Consider the following 16,595-nt stretch of genomic DNA (forward strand, 5'->3'; position numbering starts at 1 on the left):
CTACTTAATGTTTTTAGATTGGATCCCCCAATTGCTGCATAAAATTTTTTTGTTGTATTCTCTCAATTTCAGTGACTCTAGATTCAGTTATCTCCAGAAAGTTGTACGACTGCAACTTTAATTATTGATGTGTTTGTTAAATTTCATCTCATCTTGGGCCATGAAGTGGGGATTAGTTTTAGCTGCAGAGATGAACTTTTATTTCAAATTGCGGATGTATGTACAATGGACAGTGAATGGTGCATTCAGCTGCCGGAACAGGACAATCGTGTTCTTAGATGAGGGAAAGACAAAGAAATTGTCTTTGTTTTTAGGCACCAGAGATTTCTCTTTGGGGGAAATCACGGAGTTGAATGCAGAGGACTGCTTAATAAGGTCCAGATTAATCAAATCAAAACAATACAGATGACGCTCAAATCCCTGTGACTACTCCCCCACACTAAGCCCCTTTCCAGAAGCAACTGCTGCTACAATTTTGTGTACATAGATACACCCACACATATGTATATGTATGTGTGTGTACACGTGTGTATATGTAGCATGTAGATGTAGAAAACATACAGATTAACTTCTGTGTCTAGTGGTTTCTTTTAAGCCTACATATCATATATATTGTTGGACGGTTTGCTTTTTTTCCTTTTAACAAAACATCTTGGAGATCTGCTCTCGTCAAGCCGTATATATACACATATATATGTATGTATGTATGTATTTTTTTTTTTGAGACAGAGTTTCCCTCTGTCACCCAGGCTGGAGTCTAATGGCATGATCTCAGCTCACTGCAACCTCCACCTACCAGGTTCCAGCAATTCTCCTGCCTCAGTCTCCCAAATGGCTGGGACTACATGTGTATACCACCACACCTGGCTAATTTTTGTATTTCTAGTAGAGACGGGGTTCACCATGTGGGCCGGGCTGGTCTCAAAACTCTTGCCCTCAAGTGATCTGCCTGCCTCAGCCTCCCAAAGTGCTGGGATTACAGGTGTGAGCCACCGTGCCTGGCCTGGGGCCAATTATTTAACCTTCCTGTGGCTTAATTTCCTAGTCAATAGAAAGAGATAATACTAGTATCTGTTTACATCAAGTGGTTGTGAAGATTCAGTGAGTTAATATATAAAGCATTTAGAAGTGCTGTGTAAATATCTGCCATTATTATTATTATTATTATTTTTATTCTTTTTTTTTTTTTTAAAGACGGGGTTTCACCGTATTGATCAGGCTGGTCTCAAACTCCTGACCTTAGGTGATCCACCCACCTCAGCCTCCCAAAGTGCTGGGATTACAGGCATGAGCCACTGTGCCTGGCCTATGTCTGCCATTATTATTATCTATCTCATTTTTTTAAACTGGTGCCTGGTATTCCTTTCTATGGATTTACCATAGTTTCTTTCACCATTCACCTATTGGATATTTGGTTAGATGCTATTTCTTTACTATTAATAATCATACATTATTAATAATGTAATAAACAATTGAGCATTTTGTGTATGTGTACTGCTTGGGTATTCATGTGAGTGTTTCTCTAGGGCAGGTTTGGAGAACTGGAAATGCCAGGCTGTAAAGTATGTCCCACTTAAACATTATTAGTCACTGCCAAATGGTTCTCCAAAGTTGTTATTCTTTTCTTTTTTTTTTTTGTTTTGGCTATACCAATTTAATAAATGACAAAACAAGCCAGGCACAGTGGCTCACACTTGTCACCCCAGCATTGTGGGTGGCTGAGTGGGTGGATCATTTGAAGTCAGGAGTTTGAGACCAGCCTGGCCAACATAGTGAAGCCCTGTCTTTACTAAAAGTGCAAAAATTAGATGGGTGTGGTGGTGTGCGCCTGTGGTCCCAGTTACTTGGGAGGTTGAGGCAGGAGAATCACTTAAACCTGGGAGGCAGAGGCTGCGGTGAGCCGAGATCGAGACACTACACTCCAGCCTGGGTGACAGAGTGAGACTCTGTCTGAAAGTAAATAAAAATAAATAAACGAATAAATACATGACAAAACCGACGAGTCCTGGACATAAAAATTTGCCTTCCCTCTATCTCGCCCCTCCATGTTTGTTTCTGTTCTCCTCCAAGACCAAATAATTCATCTGAGATAGTTGATTGGGGAGAGCCCAGAGATGTATCCACTGCAGGATTAAGCCTATGGTTTGGGCCTAACTTGGTGCATTTATCAGTGATCTCATGGAATCTCTCCGTGTCCTGGTGTCCTGTGAACACAGCGGCCTCACCGGCTTTGGCTCCACGATGGACTCGCACTTCTTCCTGTAGTAGTATTCATTAACCACGCAGGGCCGACAGCACTTGCACCAGGGATAGACATGGGACCGACAGCAGTTACTGGAGTAAGTGTTGATGAGAAAGTCAATGAGCACAGTGGCCTGGGGAAAACCCAGACAGGTGCCACGTTAGTCACTTCCTTCTCCAAAGCATTTTCCTAAAGCGCGGAAAAGAGAATCTCTTACCAGGCCGAAGTAGGAGAGGGTTGAGCCGATGTACACCACCAGCTGGATAATGTCAAATTTTCCTCCCTAAAAACAGAGTGGGAAAGTTTACTCAGGTGAAATTGAGAGCAACGCTCTTTTCTTTAACGTGCAGTTGTGGGTTCTATCAGGGAGTGGAGCCTCATGCTGGCACTCGGACGGATGTGTTCAAGTGCTCGCCAAGGCAGAGACTTGTGCAGATGGAAACTGTGACTCTCGGGCACCCTGCTTCATCTGCCCAGGGTGTGCCTGGACCCACAAAGGTTTTACATCAGCAAGCACTGGGGTCCACACATTAAGGGGAGAACCACTGAAGGTCTGTCGTTTTCCATACAGGGCGAGGGTTTCAGACAAGCTTCTCCTCCAAGCGGTTTGAGATTATTTCAGAAGCAGAGGGAAGGAATGTCTGCAGGGATTCGTCTCTCGGGTGGCCTCGGGGATTTTATTCCCAGTGGTCTTTGCGTTCTCTCAGCTCTCTCTCATTGCTTCTCATCCTGCTTATCACCATCTTACATAAATAACATACTCTTGGACAGGGGGTCGTGGCATCCGTTGATTTTTGCATATCTGGAATCCCTTCCTTGCGTCTTCAGAAGACAATACCCAATTTTCTTTTCAGTCCATGTAGTTTGTGTGTGTGTGTGTGTGTGTGTGTGTGTGTGTGTGTGTGTGTGTTTTGAAGGGGCTGGATTAGGGCTGGTTTAAGACCAACCACTGGGAGTATGGCATGACTGTGGTCACTGATTAGTTCAGCAGTGGGCATGCCATTCATAGTGGGCCAATCAGAGCCAATGACATTTGTCTGAGACCTTTGCTGAACCTTCTGGCAAACAGTTGTTTTCTTTTCACGGAGGTTGCTAAACCAGTCAGATTGAAGGTGCTGCCTGATACCTTTGTAGAGAGATGGCCGGTCTGGGGATGATGCCAAGACTGAGGAGGATGTACGTATGTAAGACGCAGAGGGCAGTAAGTTCTTGATGAGAATGTTGTTTGAATCCCTGGATCCAGCCATGCTTGAAGCTTAAAAATAATCCCTGGGGTGGGAGGGTGGGCACGGTGGCTTACGCCTGTAATCCCAGCACTTTGGGAGGCTGAGGTGGGTGGATCATAAGGTCAGGAGTTCAAGACCAGCCTGGCCAAGGTGCTGAAACCCCATCTCTACTAAAAATACAAAAATAAGCTAGTGCGGGTGGCAGGCACCTGTAATCCTAGCTACTTGGGAGACTGAGGCAGGTGGATCATGAGGTCAAGAGATCGAGACCATCCTGGCCAACATGGTGAACTGTGTCACTACTAAAAATACAAAAAAAAGCTGGGTGGGGTGGTGGGCACCAGTAGTCCCTGCTACTCAGGAGGCTGAGGCAAGATAATTGCTTGAACCCAGTAGGTGGACGTTGCAATGAGCTGAGATCAAGCCACTGCACTCCAGCCTGGCAAAGAGCGAGACTCCATCTCTAAATAAATAAATAAAAATAAAATAAATAAAATAATCCCTGGATTTTTTTCAGTTATGTGAACCAGAAAAAGCCAACTCAAAAAAAAATTTTTTGCCCTTAAGCCAGTTTGAGTTGGATTCTGTTACTTACAAACTATTTTACAGAGAGATTTCTTTCTCTCTTTTTATGTCTCAGAATTTTTTTTTTTTTTTTTTTTTTTTTTTGAGACGGAGTTTCACTGTTGTTACCCAGGCTGGAGTGCAATGGCGCGATCTCGGCTCACCGCAACCTCTGCCTCCTGGGTTCAGGCAATTCTCCTGCCTCAGCCTCCTGAGTAGCTGGGATTACAGGCACGCACCACCATGCCCAGCTAATGTTTTGTATTTTTAGTAGAGATGGAGTTTCACCATGTTGGCCAGGATGGTCTTGATCTCTTGACCTCGTGATCCACCCGCCTCAGCCTCCCTAAGTGCTGGGATTACAGGCATGAGCCACCGCGCCTGGCTGTATCAGAATATTTTTAAAGCCAAATCTGAGAATTGCCTTCCACGCCACTCCTGTACTGGTCAGATGACCCATTCAAGGACAGCACCCCAAGGATATCTCCCTCCTCTTTTATCCCACGTGTGAAATGCCCAGTGCTAGTTAATGGCTGTGACCAAAAACCTTCCCTCCACGGAGGCCCCACAGGACTCATTAGGGCACAGTCACGGGATGCAGGTGCCTGGAGCTGGGAAGGGAGACTTACGGTGCCAAAAACCAGGATGTCAAAACGGATCCCGAAGACTTTCATCAGGGTCCGTTTCTCAACATTGTTTTCTTTGTAGTATTTGGCGTATCTGAGGGAAGAAAAAGATCTATCCATATAAAGATCTCTTTGAAAGTGCTAGGTTTCTTTTTTTCATTTCTTTTCTTTTTTTTTTTTTTTTTTTTGAGATGGTGTCTCACTCTGTTACCTAGGCTGGAGTGCAGTAGCGGGATCACTGCTCACTGCAGCCTTGACTTCCTGGACTCAGATGATTCTACCTCAGCCTTCCACATAGCTGGGACTACAGGCAGGCACCACCATTCTCGGCTAATTCTTTTGTATTTTTTTGAGATGGAGTCTTGCTCTGTCACCAGGCTGGAGTGAGTACAGTGACACAGTCTCGGCTCACTGCCATCATGCCTGGCTAATTTTTGTATTTTTAGTAGAGACGGGGTTTCACCATGTTGGCCAGGATGAAATTTTTTGAAGTTTTTGTAGAGACGGGGTTTTGCCATGTTGTCCAGGCTGGTCTCAAACTCCTAAGCTCAAGTGATTCGCCTGCCTCAGCCTCCCAAGTTTCTGGGATTATGGGCATAAGCCACCGCATCTGGCCAAAAACGTTGGTATTTGATGGAAGGAAAAGCCCAAACAGTGGCCCGTCTAGTCCTCATGGTCTGTCCCTGGCTCTGCCACAAGTGACGGGGGAAGGAACACGATTGAAAGCCCTGGTGGCTCTCTCCCACCCTGAACTGAAGAGCATCCCTTCCCTGCGCCACTGCCTGTCCTTGTATCATCTCAGTGACAGAAAATCAGCTTGTTACTTAAGATTAAAATGTGCATTTTAAACCAACATAGGATTAACATCAAGCAGAGGCATTTAAAAAAATAACTTCAGGCCGGGCACGGTGGCTCAAGCCTGTAATTCCAGCACTTTGGGAGGCCGAGGCGGGTGGATCACGAGGTCAAGAGATCGAGACCATCCTGGTCAACATGGTGAAACCCCGTCTCTACTAAATATACAAAACATTAGCTGGGCATGGTGGCGCGTGCCTGTAATCCCAGCTACTCAGGAGGCTGAGGCAGGAGAATTGCCTGAACCCAGGAGGCGGAGGTTGCGGTGAGCCGAGGTCGCGTCATTGCACTCCAGCCTGGGTAACAACAGCAAAACTCCATCTAAAAAATATAATAATAATAATAATAATAACTTCAAGAAATCTGACTGTTTCTTAAGGGGGGAAAAGAAGTTTGGCATCTAGAACAAAGTGGGAGTGGCTGGTGGCGAATCTTAGATACTAATTACTGGGCTGAAACAGGCGCACCCCAGCATACTGTATTTTCTTAGATTCTTTGTGCATACGTCTATTTGGCGATTAATAATCACAGGGCCAAACTAAAGGCCGAAGTTTTGTTTTGTTTCGTTTTGTTTTTTTGAGGTGGGGTCTTGTTCTGTCACCAGATTGGAGAGCACTGGCATGATAATAACTCACGGCAGCCTCCACCTCCTGGGCCCAAGTGATACTCCCACCTCAGCCTCCCAAGTAGCTGGGTTGGGACTACAGGCATGCACCATCACACATGGCTAATTTTTATTTTTAAATTTTTCTGCTGGACAGGCGTGGTGGTTCACGCCTGTAATCTTAGCACTTTGGGAGGCCAAGGCGGGTGGATCACTTGAGGTCAGGAGTTCGAGACTAGACTGGCCAACATGGTGAACCCCCGTGTCTGCTAAAAATACAAAAATTAGCCATGCATGGTGGTACATGCCTATAATCCCAGCTACTCAGGAGGCTGAGGCATAAGAATCGCCTGAACCCAGGAGACAGAGGTTGCAGTGAGCCGAGATCGGACCATACCATTCCAGCCTGGGCCGCAGAGCAAGACTGTCTCAAAAAAAAAAAAAAAAAAAAAAAAAAAAAATTCAAACATGTTTTAGAGTCAGGGTCTCATTCTTTCAACCAGACTGGAGTGCAGTGGTGTGATCACAGCTTGTTGCAGCCTTGAACTTCTGGCTTCGAGCCATTCTTTCATCTTGGCCTCCCAAGGCCGAAATTGTTTACATCTCCCCTACAATCCGGCGTTTGTGAGGGTGTGAAAATTGGATTACAATCCCTCCGACCAATCCCATAGCCACCTCCTTTTCTTTCTTTCTTTTTTTTTTTTTAAAGATGGGGTTTCTCCATGATGGTCAGGCTGGTCTTGAACTCCTGACCTCAGGTGATCCACCCACCTCGGCCTCCCAAAGTGTTAGGATTACAGGCGTGAGCCACCGCGCCCGGCCTCATTCTAATGTTTTCGAGAAGCAGTCTTGCTCTGTCACCCAGGCTCAGCGGAACCTCCGCCCCCTGGGTTCAAGTGATTCTCCCACCTCAGCCTCCCGAGTGAGTGGGCAGCTGGGACTACACTACAGGCACGTGCCAACACGGCCCGCTAACTTTTTTGTATTTCTTTTTTTTTTTTTTTTTCGAAAGATGGGGTTTCACCATGATGGCTAGGCTGGTCTTGAACTCCCGGCTTCAGGTGATCCACCCACCTCGGCCTCCCAAAGTGTTAGGATTACAGGCGTGAGCCACCGCGCCCAGCCACCTCCTTTTCTAACTCTCCAGTATTTCTCCTTAAGGGCAGGTAGGGTGAGGGCCAGACATTTAGAGACCACCCCTGTAACCCAGAACCCACTGGTATTATTCAAAGTCATTAACCCTAAGCTGTTTCCCCAGTCCTCCCTTGCCCTTCCACTGGAAAACACAGCAAAGCTTCTAGACCATTCTTTCCCCTTTATTCTGCCTCCTGACTAAATCTGGTACTTCATCCTGTGGCCCTGTCTAGTCTGGCAATGCCTGGTGTGGCCTGGCGTGGCGTGGTGTGGCCCCATGTCTTGGGAAAAGTACGTAATAAATTCTTTTTGACCAGGTGTAGTGGCTCACATTTGTAATCCCAGCACTTTGGGAGGCCAAGGCGGGCAGATCACCTGAGGTCAGGAGTTTGAGACCAGCCTGGCCAACATGGTGAAACCTCATCTCTACTATAAATACAAAAATTAGCTGGGTGTGGTGGCAGGTACCAGTAATCCCAGCTACTTGGGAGGCTGAGGCAGGAGAATCACTTGAACCCAGGAGGTGGAGGCTTCAGTGAGCCAAGATCACACCACCACTGTACTCCAGCCTGGGCAACAGAGCGAGAATCTCAAAAAAAAAAAAAAAAAAAAAAAAAAAATCTTCTTTCAGTGGCATTGATCTCTGTATGCCATCATTCAGTACTAACTTTATAAATTAAGCCCCGGGCACAAATCATCACAGTCACTCCTAATATGCAATCCTCACCAGTGCTGCAGTCAGGACGAGTGGTGTGTTTTGGTTTTCAAGCATAGTTACAGAGGCTTAAAACAAATGCTTCATAAAACTTTTAAATCTGCCCCTTCTTCTCACCACTTTTTGATAGTTGCTTTTCTATAAGGTTAGATATACATGTATATTTTTTCTGAGTTATTAATACAGATGTGGGGAGAGAAGAAAGCAGATGGCAGATGTTCTGCCAAAAAATAGTAAGGAACATCTGAAATGCTTTTTAAAAAACCTCTCGGCCAGATGTGGTGGCTCGTGCCTGTAATCCCAGCACTTTGGGAGGCCTAGGCGGGCGGATCACGAGGTCAGGAGTTGGAGACCAGCCTGACTAACATAGTGAAAGCCCATCTCTACTAAAAATACAAAAATTGGCTGGGTGTGGTGGCTCACGCCTGTAATCCAAGCACTTTGGAGGTCAAGGCGGACGGATCACCTGAGGCTGGGAGTTCAAGAACCAGCCTGACCAACATGGTGAAATCCCATCTTTATATTTAAAAAAAAAAAAAAAAAATTAGCCAGGCATCGTGGTGCATGACTGGAATCCCAGCTACTCAGGAGGCTGAAGCAGGAGAATCGCTTGAACCTGGGAGGTGAAGGTTGCAGTGAGCCAAGATCGTGTCATTGCACTCCAACCCGGGCAGCAAGAGCAAAACTCCATCTTAGAAAACAAAAACAAAAACAAAAAAACAAAAAAAACTCTTTCAAGACCTGACACTGAAATCAATTAGATATTCTCAGGCAGTGTTGTTCCTGTTTCTGACTGGAGGGAATTCAGTTTCTTTGCATGTGGTTATTCCAAGAGAACTTTTTCTCCTGCTGCTATATTGAGTGATTGGTCTTTCTGTTGTTGTTGTTGTTTTCATTTTTTTTGGCTCTGTCTTCCAGGCTGGAGTGCAGTGGCTTGAATATAGCTCGCTGCAGCCTCTGCCTTCAAGTGATTCTCCTGCCTTAGCCTCCTGAGTAACTGGGATTACAGGCGCACACCACCACACCCGGCTAATTTTGTATTTTTGTTTGTTTGTTTGTTTTGAGACAGAGTTTTGCTCTTGTTACCCAAGCTGGAGTGCAATGGTGCGATCTTGGCTCACCGCAACCTCCGCCTCCTGGGTTCAAGCAATTCTCCTGCCTCAGCCTCCCGAGTAGCTGGGACTACAGGCACGCACCACCATGCCCAGCTAATATTTGTATATTTAATAGAGACGGGGTTTCACCTTGTTGACCAGGATGGTCTCGATCTCTTGACCTCGTGATCCACCTGCCTCGGCCTCCCAAAGTGCTGGGATTACAGGTGTGAGCCAGTGCACCTGGCCTTAATTTTGTATTTTTAGTAGAGATGGTGTTTCACTATGTTGGCCAGACTGGTCTTGAACTCCTCACCTTGTGATCCGCCCACCTTGGCCTCCCAGTGCTGGGATTACAGGTGTGAGCCACCACACCCGGCCCCTCACTCCCTTTTTTTTGATACAGAGTCTCACCCTGTCACCCAGGCTGGAGTGCAGTGGCATGATTTTAGCTCACTGCAGCCTCCACCTCTCAAATTCAAGTGATTCTCCTGCCTCAGCCTCCCAAGTAGCTGGGATTAAAGGCAGGCACCAACACACCTGGCAAATTTTTGTGTTTTTTTTTTAGTAGAGATGGGGCTTTGGCATGTTGGCCAGGCTGGTCTCAAACTCCTGATCTCAAGTGATCCCCTCGCCTCAGCCTCCCAAAGTGCTGGGATTATAGATGTGAGCCATGGCGCCCGGCTGGTCATGTACATTTCTAACAAGGTCCTATGTGATGCTGATGCTGGGGACTGTACTTTGAGAACCACTAGTCTAGATCATAAACACCAAAAGGATTCAGATAAGTTTTTCCAAATTGATTCCTATGTATAATGCTGTTTATATGAAGTTTAAGAACAGGCAAAACTCATTTAAGATGAAAGAAGACAGGACAGGGGTTGCTGAGCTGGGGGGTAGGGGTAGGAATTGACTAGAAAGGAGTACAAGAGAGTTTTCTGAGATGATGGAATGTTCTGTCTCTCTCTATGTATATATATTTGAGACAGTGTCTCACTCTGTTGCCCAGGCTGCAGTGTAGTGGCATGATCATAGCTCAGTGCAACCTCGAACTCCGGGGCTCAGGCGATCCTCCCACCTCAGCCTTCCAAGTAGCTGGGACTACAGGCATACACCACCATATCCAGCTCTGCTATTTTTTTTTTTTTTTTTTTTGAGACGGAGTTTCATTCTTGTTACCCAGGCTGGAGTGCAATGGCGCGATCTCGGCTCACTGCAACCTCCGCCTCCTGGGTTCAAGCAATTCTCCTGCCTCAGCCTCCCCAGTAGCTGTGACTACAGGTGTGTGCCACCATGCCCAGCTAATTTTTGTATTTTTAGTAGAGACGGGTTTTCACCATGTTGACCAGGATGATCTCGATCTCTTGACCTCGTGATCCACCTGTCTCGGCCTCCCAAAGTGCTGGGATTATAGGCGCGAGCCACCGCGCCCGGCCTACTCTGCTATTTTTTATTTTTATTTTTTAGAGACAGGATCTTACTATGTTTCCATCTGATCTCAAGCTGCCAGGCTTAAACAGTCCTCCCGCCTCTCAGCTTCTCAAAATGCTGGGACTGCAGGCATGAACCACTGCACCCAGCCAGAACATTCTAGATTCTGATAGGCGTTCCTGTCTGTGCAGTTTTTCTTCTTCTTAACTGGGAAAACAGGAAAGTGAATGATGCCTTCAGGGTTCTGCCCCCATGCTTGGAGAGGCTTTCCCTGGTCACGTCTCCCCCATCAGACTATCTTGCTTGACTTTCTTCACTGCGCTTATCATTATGTGTGATAGTTTGGTTGGATTTGTCCTGCTGAGAAATAATCTACATATGATAAAATGCACGAATTCTAAGGGTTCCAGTCAATGAGTTTTGACAAATAAACACCTGGTATAATCTGTATCCCAACTGGGCACAGTGGTTCATGCTTGTAATCCCAGCATGTTGGAAGGTCAAGACAAGAGACTATGCTTGGTAATATACTGAGACCCAGTTTCTACCAAAAAAAAAAAAAATTGTTTTTAAATAAGCTGAGCATGGTGGCTTGCACCTGTAGTCCCAGCTACTCAGGAGGCTGAGATGTGAGGATTGCTTGAGCCCAGGAGGTGGAGGTTGCAGTAAGCCAAGATGGCATCACTGCATTCCAAACAAGGTGACAGAATGAGACCCTGCCCTGTTTAAAAAAAACAAAAACAAAAACAAAAGAAAAACAATTGATATCCCTATCAAAATCTAGAACATTCCATTGTCTTAGAAAACGCTCTTGTACTCCTTTGTAGTCAGTCCTTACCCCATGCCCTCCTCAGCTCAGCAACCACTGTTCTGTCTTCTATCTAAAATGACATTTGCCTTTTCTTGAACTTTATATAAATGGCGTCATACAGTATTGTACCATTTCGGTCTGGCTTCTTTCACTCAGCATAATTACTGTGTGTGGGACCGATTCGTCTATGTTCTTGCACGTATCAGTAGTTAAGTTTCTTTTAAAATGTATGCTGAGTAGTGTTTTACTATATAAATATATCACAATTTATCCATTCACCTATTGTTGGACATTTGGGTTGTTTCTGGTTTTTGGCTATTATGAATAAGGCTGCTGTGAACATTTTGTATGAATCTTTGTGTGGACATGTATTTTCATTTCTCTTGGGCAAATACCTAAGAATGGGACTGTGAGATTTCTAGATTACAGGGTAGGTGTATGCTTAACTTGATAAGAAACTTCTTAACAATTCTCTGATGTGGTTGTACCATTTTACACCCCCACCAGTGGGAGAGTTCCAGCTGGCCCTCTCCTTGTCAACAAAAGAATGATACAGGGCCAGGTGCAGTGGCTCACTCCCGTAATCCCAGCACACTGGGAGGCCAAGGCAGGCAGATCATGAGGTCAGGAGTCTCCACTAAGAATACAAAAATTAGCTGGGTGTGGTAGCGGACACTTGTAATCCCAGTTCCATGGGAGGCTGAAGGAGGAGAATCGTCTGAACCCATGAGGTGGAGATTGCAGTGAGCCGAGATTGTGCCATTGCACTGTAGCCTGGGCAACAGGGTGGGATTCCATCTCAAAAAAAATAAAATAAATAAATAATAAAAAAGAATGATACAGTAGAATGAACAGAAGGAGTAGGATCCTTAAGGTAAGAATGGGACTCACCGGAACAATAATAGATGACTTTGAAAAAGAACCAAATAAAAATCCTAGCAATGAAAATTACAGGCCAGGTGCAATGGTTCACACCTGTAATCCCAACAGTTTAGGAGGCTGAGGCAGGCTGATTGCTTGAGCCCAGGAGTTTGAGACCAGCCTGGGTGATATAGTGAGACCCCCTTTCTACAAAAATTTTTTGAAAATTAGCTGGGCATGCTGGCGTGCGCCTGTAGTCCTAGCTATTCAGGAGGCTGAGGTGGGAAGATCACTTGAGCCTTGGAGGCAGAGGTTGCAGTGAGCTATAATCATACCCATTCCACTCCAACCTGGGCGACAGAGTGAGAGTCTGTCTCAGAAAAAAAAACCATGATAACCAGAGATATTTTTGTTATTTATTTATTTTTGAGGCAGAGTTTCGCTATTGTTGCCCAGGTTGGGAGTGCAATGGTGCCATCTTGGCTTACCGCAACCTCTGCCTCCTGGGTTCAAGTGATTCTCCTGCCTCAGCCTCCTGAGTAGCTGGGATGATAGGTGCACACCATCACGCCAGGCTAATTTTGTATTTTTAGTAGACACAGGGTTTCTCCGTATTGGTCAGACTGGTCTCGAACTCCTGACCTCAAGTGATCTGCCTGCTTCGGCCAAAGTGCTGGGATTACAGACATGAGCCACTGCACCTGGCCAACCATACATACTTTAAAAAATCTGAAAGCATATGATAGAATGTTCACAACCTTTGATTCAGTAAGTCTAGAAGTTTATCCTAAGTGACTAACCTGAAATTCAAACAGAAGTTTATGTGCAAAGATGCACACTGCAGTTACTTGTAATAGAAAAACTGGAAACAACTCAAATATTCAATCATGGAGGCATGGGTGAGAAAATCATGAGATGGGAAGGAAGGGATGGAAGGTGAGTGTGGGGTCAGGGTGATGTTGGTTAGAGTTACATGGCATCTACTATCAGCTGTGGGTCTTGGGCAAATCATCTTCCAGAAACCATAAAATCTTTCTTCCAGGGCTGTTGGGAGATTTAGGGATGATGCTGCTGACTGCCTGTTATAGAAAACCCTCCCTGGGCCAGGTGCCGTGGCGCATGCCTGTAATCCCAACACTTTGGGAAGCTGAGGCAGGCAGATCACTTGAGGTCAAGAGTTCGAAACCAGACTGGCCACCATAGTGAAACCCTGTCTCTACTGAATATACAAAATTTAGCTGGATGTGGTGGCACATGCCTGTGGTCCCAGCTACTTGGGAGGTCGGAGGATTGCTTGAACCCAGGAGGTAGAGGTTGCAGTGAGCTGAGACTGTGCCATGGCACTCTAGCCTGGGTGACAGAGTGTGACTCCATCTTAAAAAAAAAAAAAAAAAAAGAAAACGCTTCCTGAATTGTAGTAGGTGTTATTTGTACACCCACACGATGGAATGTTATAGTCATTAGTGTGATGGTTACAAAGCATTTTGAGTGATTGGGGCATGAAAAACCCCATAGAATACCAAAGTATACATATGCTATGATCTCACTGGAGCCTCATGAAATAATTGGTATAGATGAGAAAAATGTCCCTGACAGTTATCATTGATTATTTCAGGGTAGGGGAATTATGAGTCATTTTTATCTCCCTCTATGCTTTTCTGTTTCCCATTAGTTTTGTTTTATAAAAAGGGTGCATCCTTCTGTAATCCCAGCGACTTGGGAGGCTGAGGGAGGAGAATTGCTTGAACCTGGGAGGTGGAGGTTGTAGTGAGCTGAGATTGCGCCACTCCACTCCAGCCTGGGTGGTGACACAACAAGACTCTGTTTCCAAAATAAAATAAAATAAAATAAAAAAAGTGTGCATCTCTGAGAATTAAAAAAAAAATGCTGAAAATTCAGTCACCACCTAGTTTTTATTAATTAATTAATTAATTTTGAGACAGAGTCTTGCTCTGTCACTCAGGCTGGAGTGCAAAGGTGCAATCTTGGCTCACTGCAACCTCCACCTCTCAGGATCAAACAATTATCCTGCCTCAGTTTCCCAAGTAACTGGGATTACAGGTGCGTGCCACCAAGCCCTGCAAATTTTGTATTTTTGGTAGAGACAGGATTTCACCATGTTGCTCAGGTTGGCCTCGAACTCCTGACCTGAATTGATCGGCCCACCTTGGCCTCCCAAAGTGCTGGGCCGACAGGCGTGAGCCACCGAACCCGGTCTAGTTCTTAGAGAAAGTCTTTTTTTTATTCATCTTGTTGCCTTGGGAACCAAAATTAGTCTCACCAACTGCTGGGGTTGCGATTCAACCACTGGGCGAGTCTGACCCAGGGCCCTGGAGTTACCTGAAGTTGTAGCCAGGGTACAAGGACACGTTGGTGGTCTTGTCGTCAAGGCGGCGGAAGCTGTATTTGGGACGGCAGTGATGGAACCAGCGGTCTAGGTTGCAGTCCCAGTAGATCTCAATGCCCATTATTCCGCCCTGAAGGAGTCAACAAGAGACAGTCTCTACGGCTGCTGGGAGTGCGTTGTGCAACCGCCACACATCTCCCTGCACAGCCATGATCGCTCAAGGTTTTTAGAGGAGAAAGGCTGATTAAAGAACCATATGTACTGCCCCATCTAATTGGCATAAGCGTTAACTGTGGCAGCCACAAACGCGTCTCCTAACTCTCCCTACTCCCATCAGGGACACACCACCGTTAAATTCATTGTCCTAAAACACTACTTTCAACAGACCATTCCTGCACCCAAACACCTTTAATGCCCCCCACAGCCCTATTAAAGATCAAGTCCAGGCCAGGCACGGTGACTCATGCCTATAATCCTAGCACTTTGGGAGGCTGAGGCAGGCAGATCATGAGATCTGACGTCCAAGACCAGCCTGGCCAACATGGTGAAACCCCGTCTCTACTAAAAAAACAAAAAAATTAGCTGGGTGTGGTGGTGCATTCCTGTAATCCCAGCTACTCCGGAGGCTGAGGCAGGAGAATCGCTTGAACCCGGGAGGTGGAGGTTGCAGTGAGCCTAGATTGTGCCACTGTACTCCAGCCTGGGTGACAGAGCAAGACTCTGCCTAAAAAAAAAAGGAAAAAGAAAGAAAAATCTGTATTATTTTAAGCCACTAAACTTTGGTAACTTGTTACAGCAGCCGCAGGAAAGGAATACACCAAGTAGGTCTCACTCCTAAGATTGTTTTGGGATTTGATGAGGTAGCGTAGGTTAAGCCCTTGGCATGGTGCGTGGATTTACGAAATGCTCAGTAAATGTGAGCTGAGTTATGAAGACCCAGTGGCCCGGCCTCTTGGCTATCTGACTTTCTCCATCTCCAGACACCCCCACCCCACATCCCAGTACACAAAGCACCACCAACCTGAATAGCCACATCTGAAAAATTATCTCCTGTTTCTCGGAAGATGTCTCCTAGTCGGAAAATGGGACACTGTGGATTCTGAGTCTTGTGGAAGGTACAAGTGATGTTTAAACCTGGCAAGATGTTTCTCCTGTGCATAATGATAAGCAAACAAACAAATAAACACCTCTTTTGAAAACAGGTCTGTGTCTTGGCCAGGTACAGCAGTTCACACCTGTAATCTTAGCACTTTGGGAGGCCGAGGCGAGCAGATCATCTGAGGTCAGGAGGCCGAGGCCAGCCTAACCAACAGGGAGAAAGCCCGTCTCTACTAAAAATACAAAATTAGCTGCATGTAGTGGCGCATGCCTGTAGTCTGAGCTACTCAGGAGGCTGAGGAAGGAGAAGCACTTGAACCCAGGAGGCGGAGGTTGCAGTGAACCAAGACTGCGCCATTGCACTCCAGCCTGGGCAACAAGAGCAAAACTGTATCAAAAAAAAAAAAAAAAAAAAAAAAAGAAAGAAAAGAAAACAGATCTGTCTCTTTCCCAGAAGTGAGCCAGTGTGGTAGAAAGGTTCCATGAAAAGCCCCAAGTGATCCCCGCCTCCTGGGACCCTAGGGCAGTGGCCTCTCACATTGGACCACGTTTGGCCTGTGTGATCAATAGCATATGGCAGAAGTGCTGGAGTCTCGCTCCCAAAGACTCTGGCTTCCATCTTGATATGCTTGGTTGCTTGCTCTGTCTCTTGGGTTCCTTGCTCTGGGGGAAGCCAGCCACCATATCGCAAGGACACTCAAGTGGCCCTAGGGCGAGGTTCGCTTGATGAGGAACTGAGCCCTCCCACCAACTGTGGAGAGCTTGGAAAAGCGTTCTCCAGCCCCAGTCAAGCCTAGAACTGACTGCAGCCCTGGTTGACAGCTTGGCTACAACCTGATAGACCTTGATTCAGAGCCACACAACAAAGTCATTTTCAGACTCCTGACCCACGGACACCGTGGGAGACAATAGGCATTTGTTGTTTCAGGCATCTGAGGTTTGGGATAATTTACTACGCAGCAGTGGATAACTAATACAGCCAGGCAG

At 46.0% G+C, this 16,595-nt stretch overlaps 1 protein-coding gene across 3 annotated transcripts in view; it reads right to left on the reverse strand.

Annotated features, from left to right (window-relative positions):
* The window catches only part of P2RX7 (purinergic receptor P2X 7), a 55,478-nt gene that overhangs the window by 9,695 nt on the left and 29,188 nt on the right, over positions 1 to 16,595 (reverse strand). For 2 of the 3 annotated variants that reach the window (XM_003932171.4, XM_010342801.2), the window contains 5 exons: positions 15,532 to 15,661; positions 14,504 to 14,640; positions 4,662 to 4,752; positions 2,460 to 2,525; positions 2,226 to 2,375 (listed from right to left, as the gene is read on the reverse strand). In XM_003932171.4, the coding sequence (XP_003932220.1) occupies positions 2,226 to 2,375; positions 2,460 to 2,525; positions 4,662 to 4,752; positions 14,504 to 14,640; positions 15,532 to 15,661 (574 nt within the window). The remainder of the gene's footprint in view (positions 1 to 2,225; positions 2,376 to 2,459; positions 2,526 to 4,661; positions 4,753 to 14,503; positions 14,641 to 15,531; positions 15,662 to 16,595) is intronic. The other variant, XM_010342800.2, reaches the window with a different exon arrangement.

This window comes from Saimiri boliviensis, chromosome 7 (assembly GCF_048565385.1).
Source record: "Saimiri boliviensis isolate mSaiBol1 chromosome 7, mSaiBol1.pri, whole genome shotgun sequence".
NCBI classification, from domain to species: Eukaryota; Metazoa; Chordata; class Mammalia; order Primates; family Cebidae; genus Saimiri; species Saimiri boliviensis.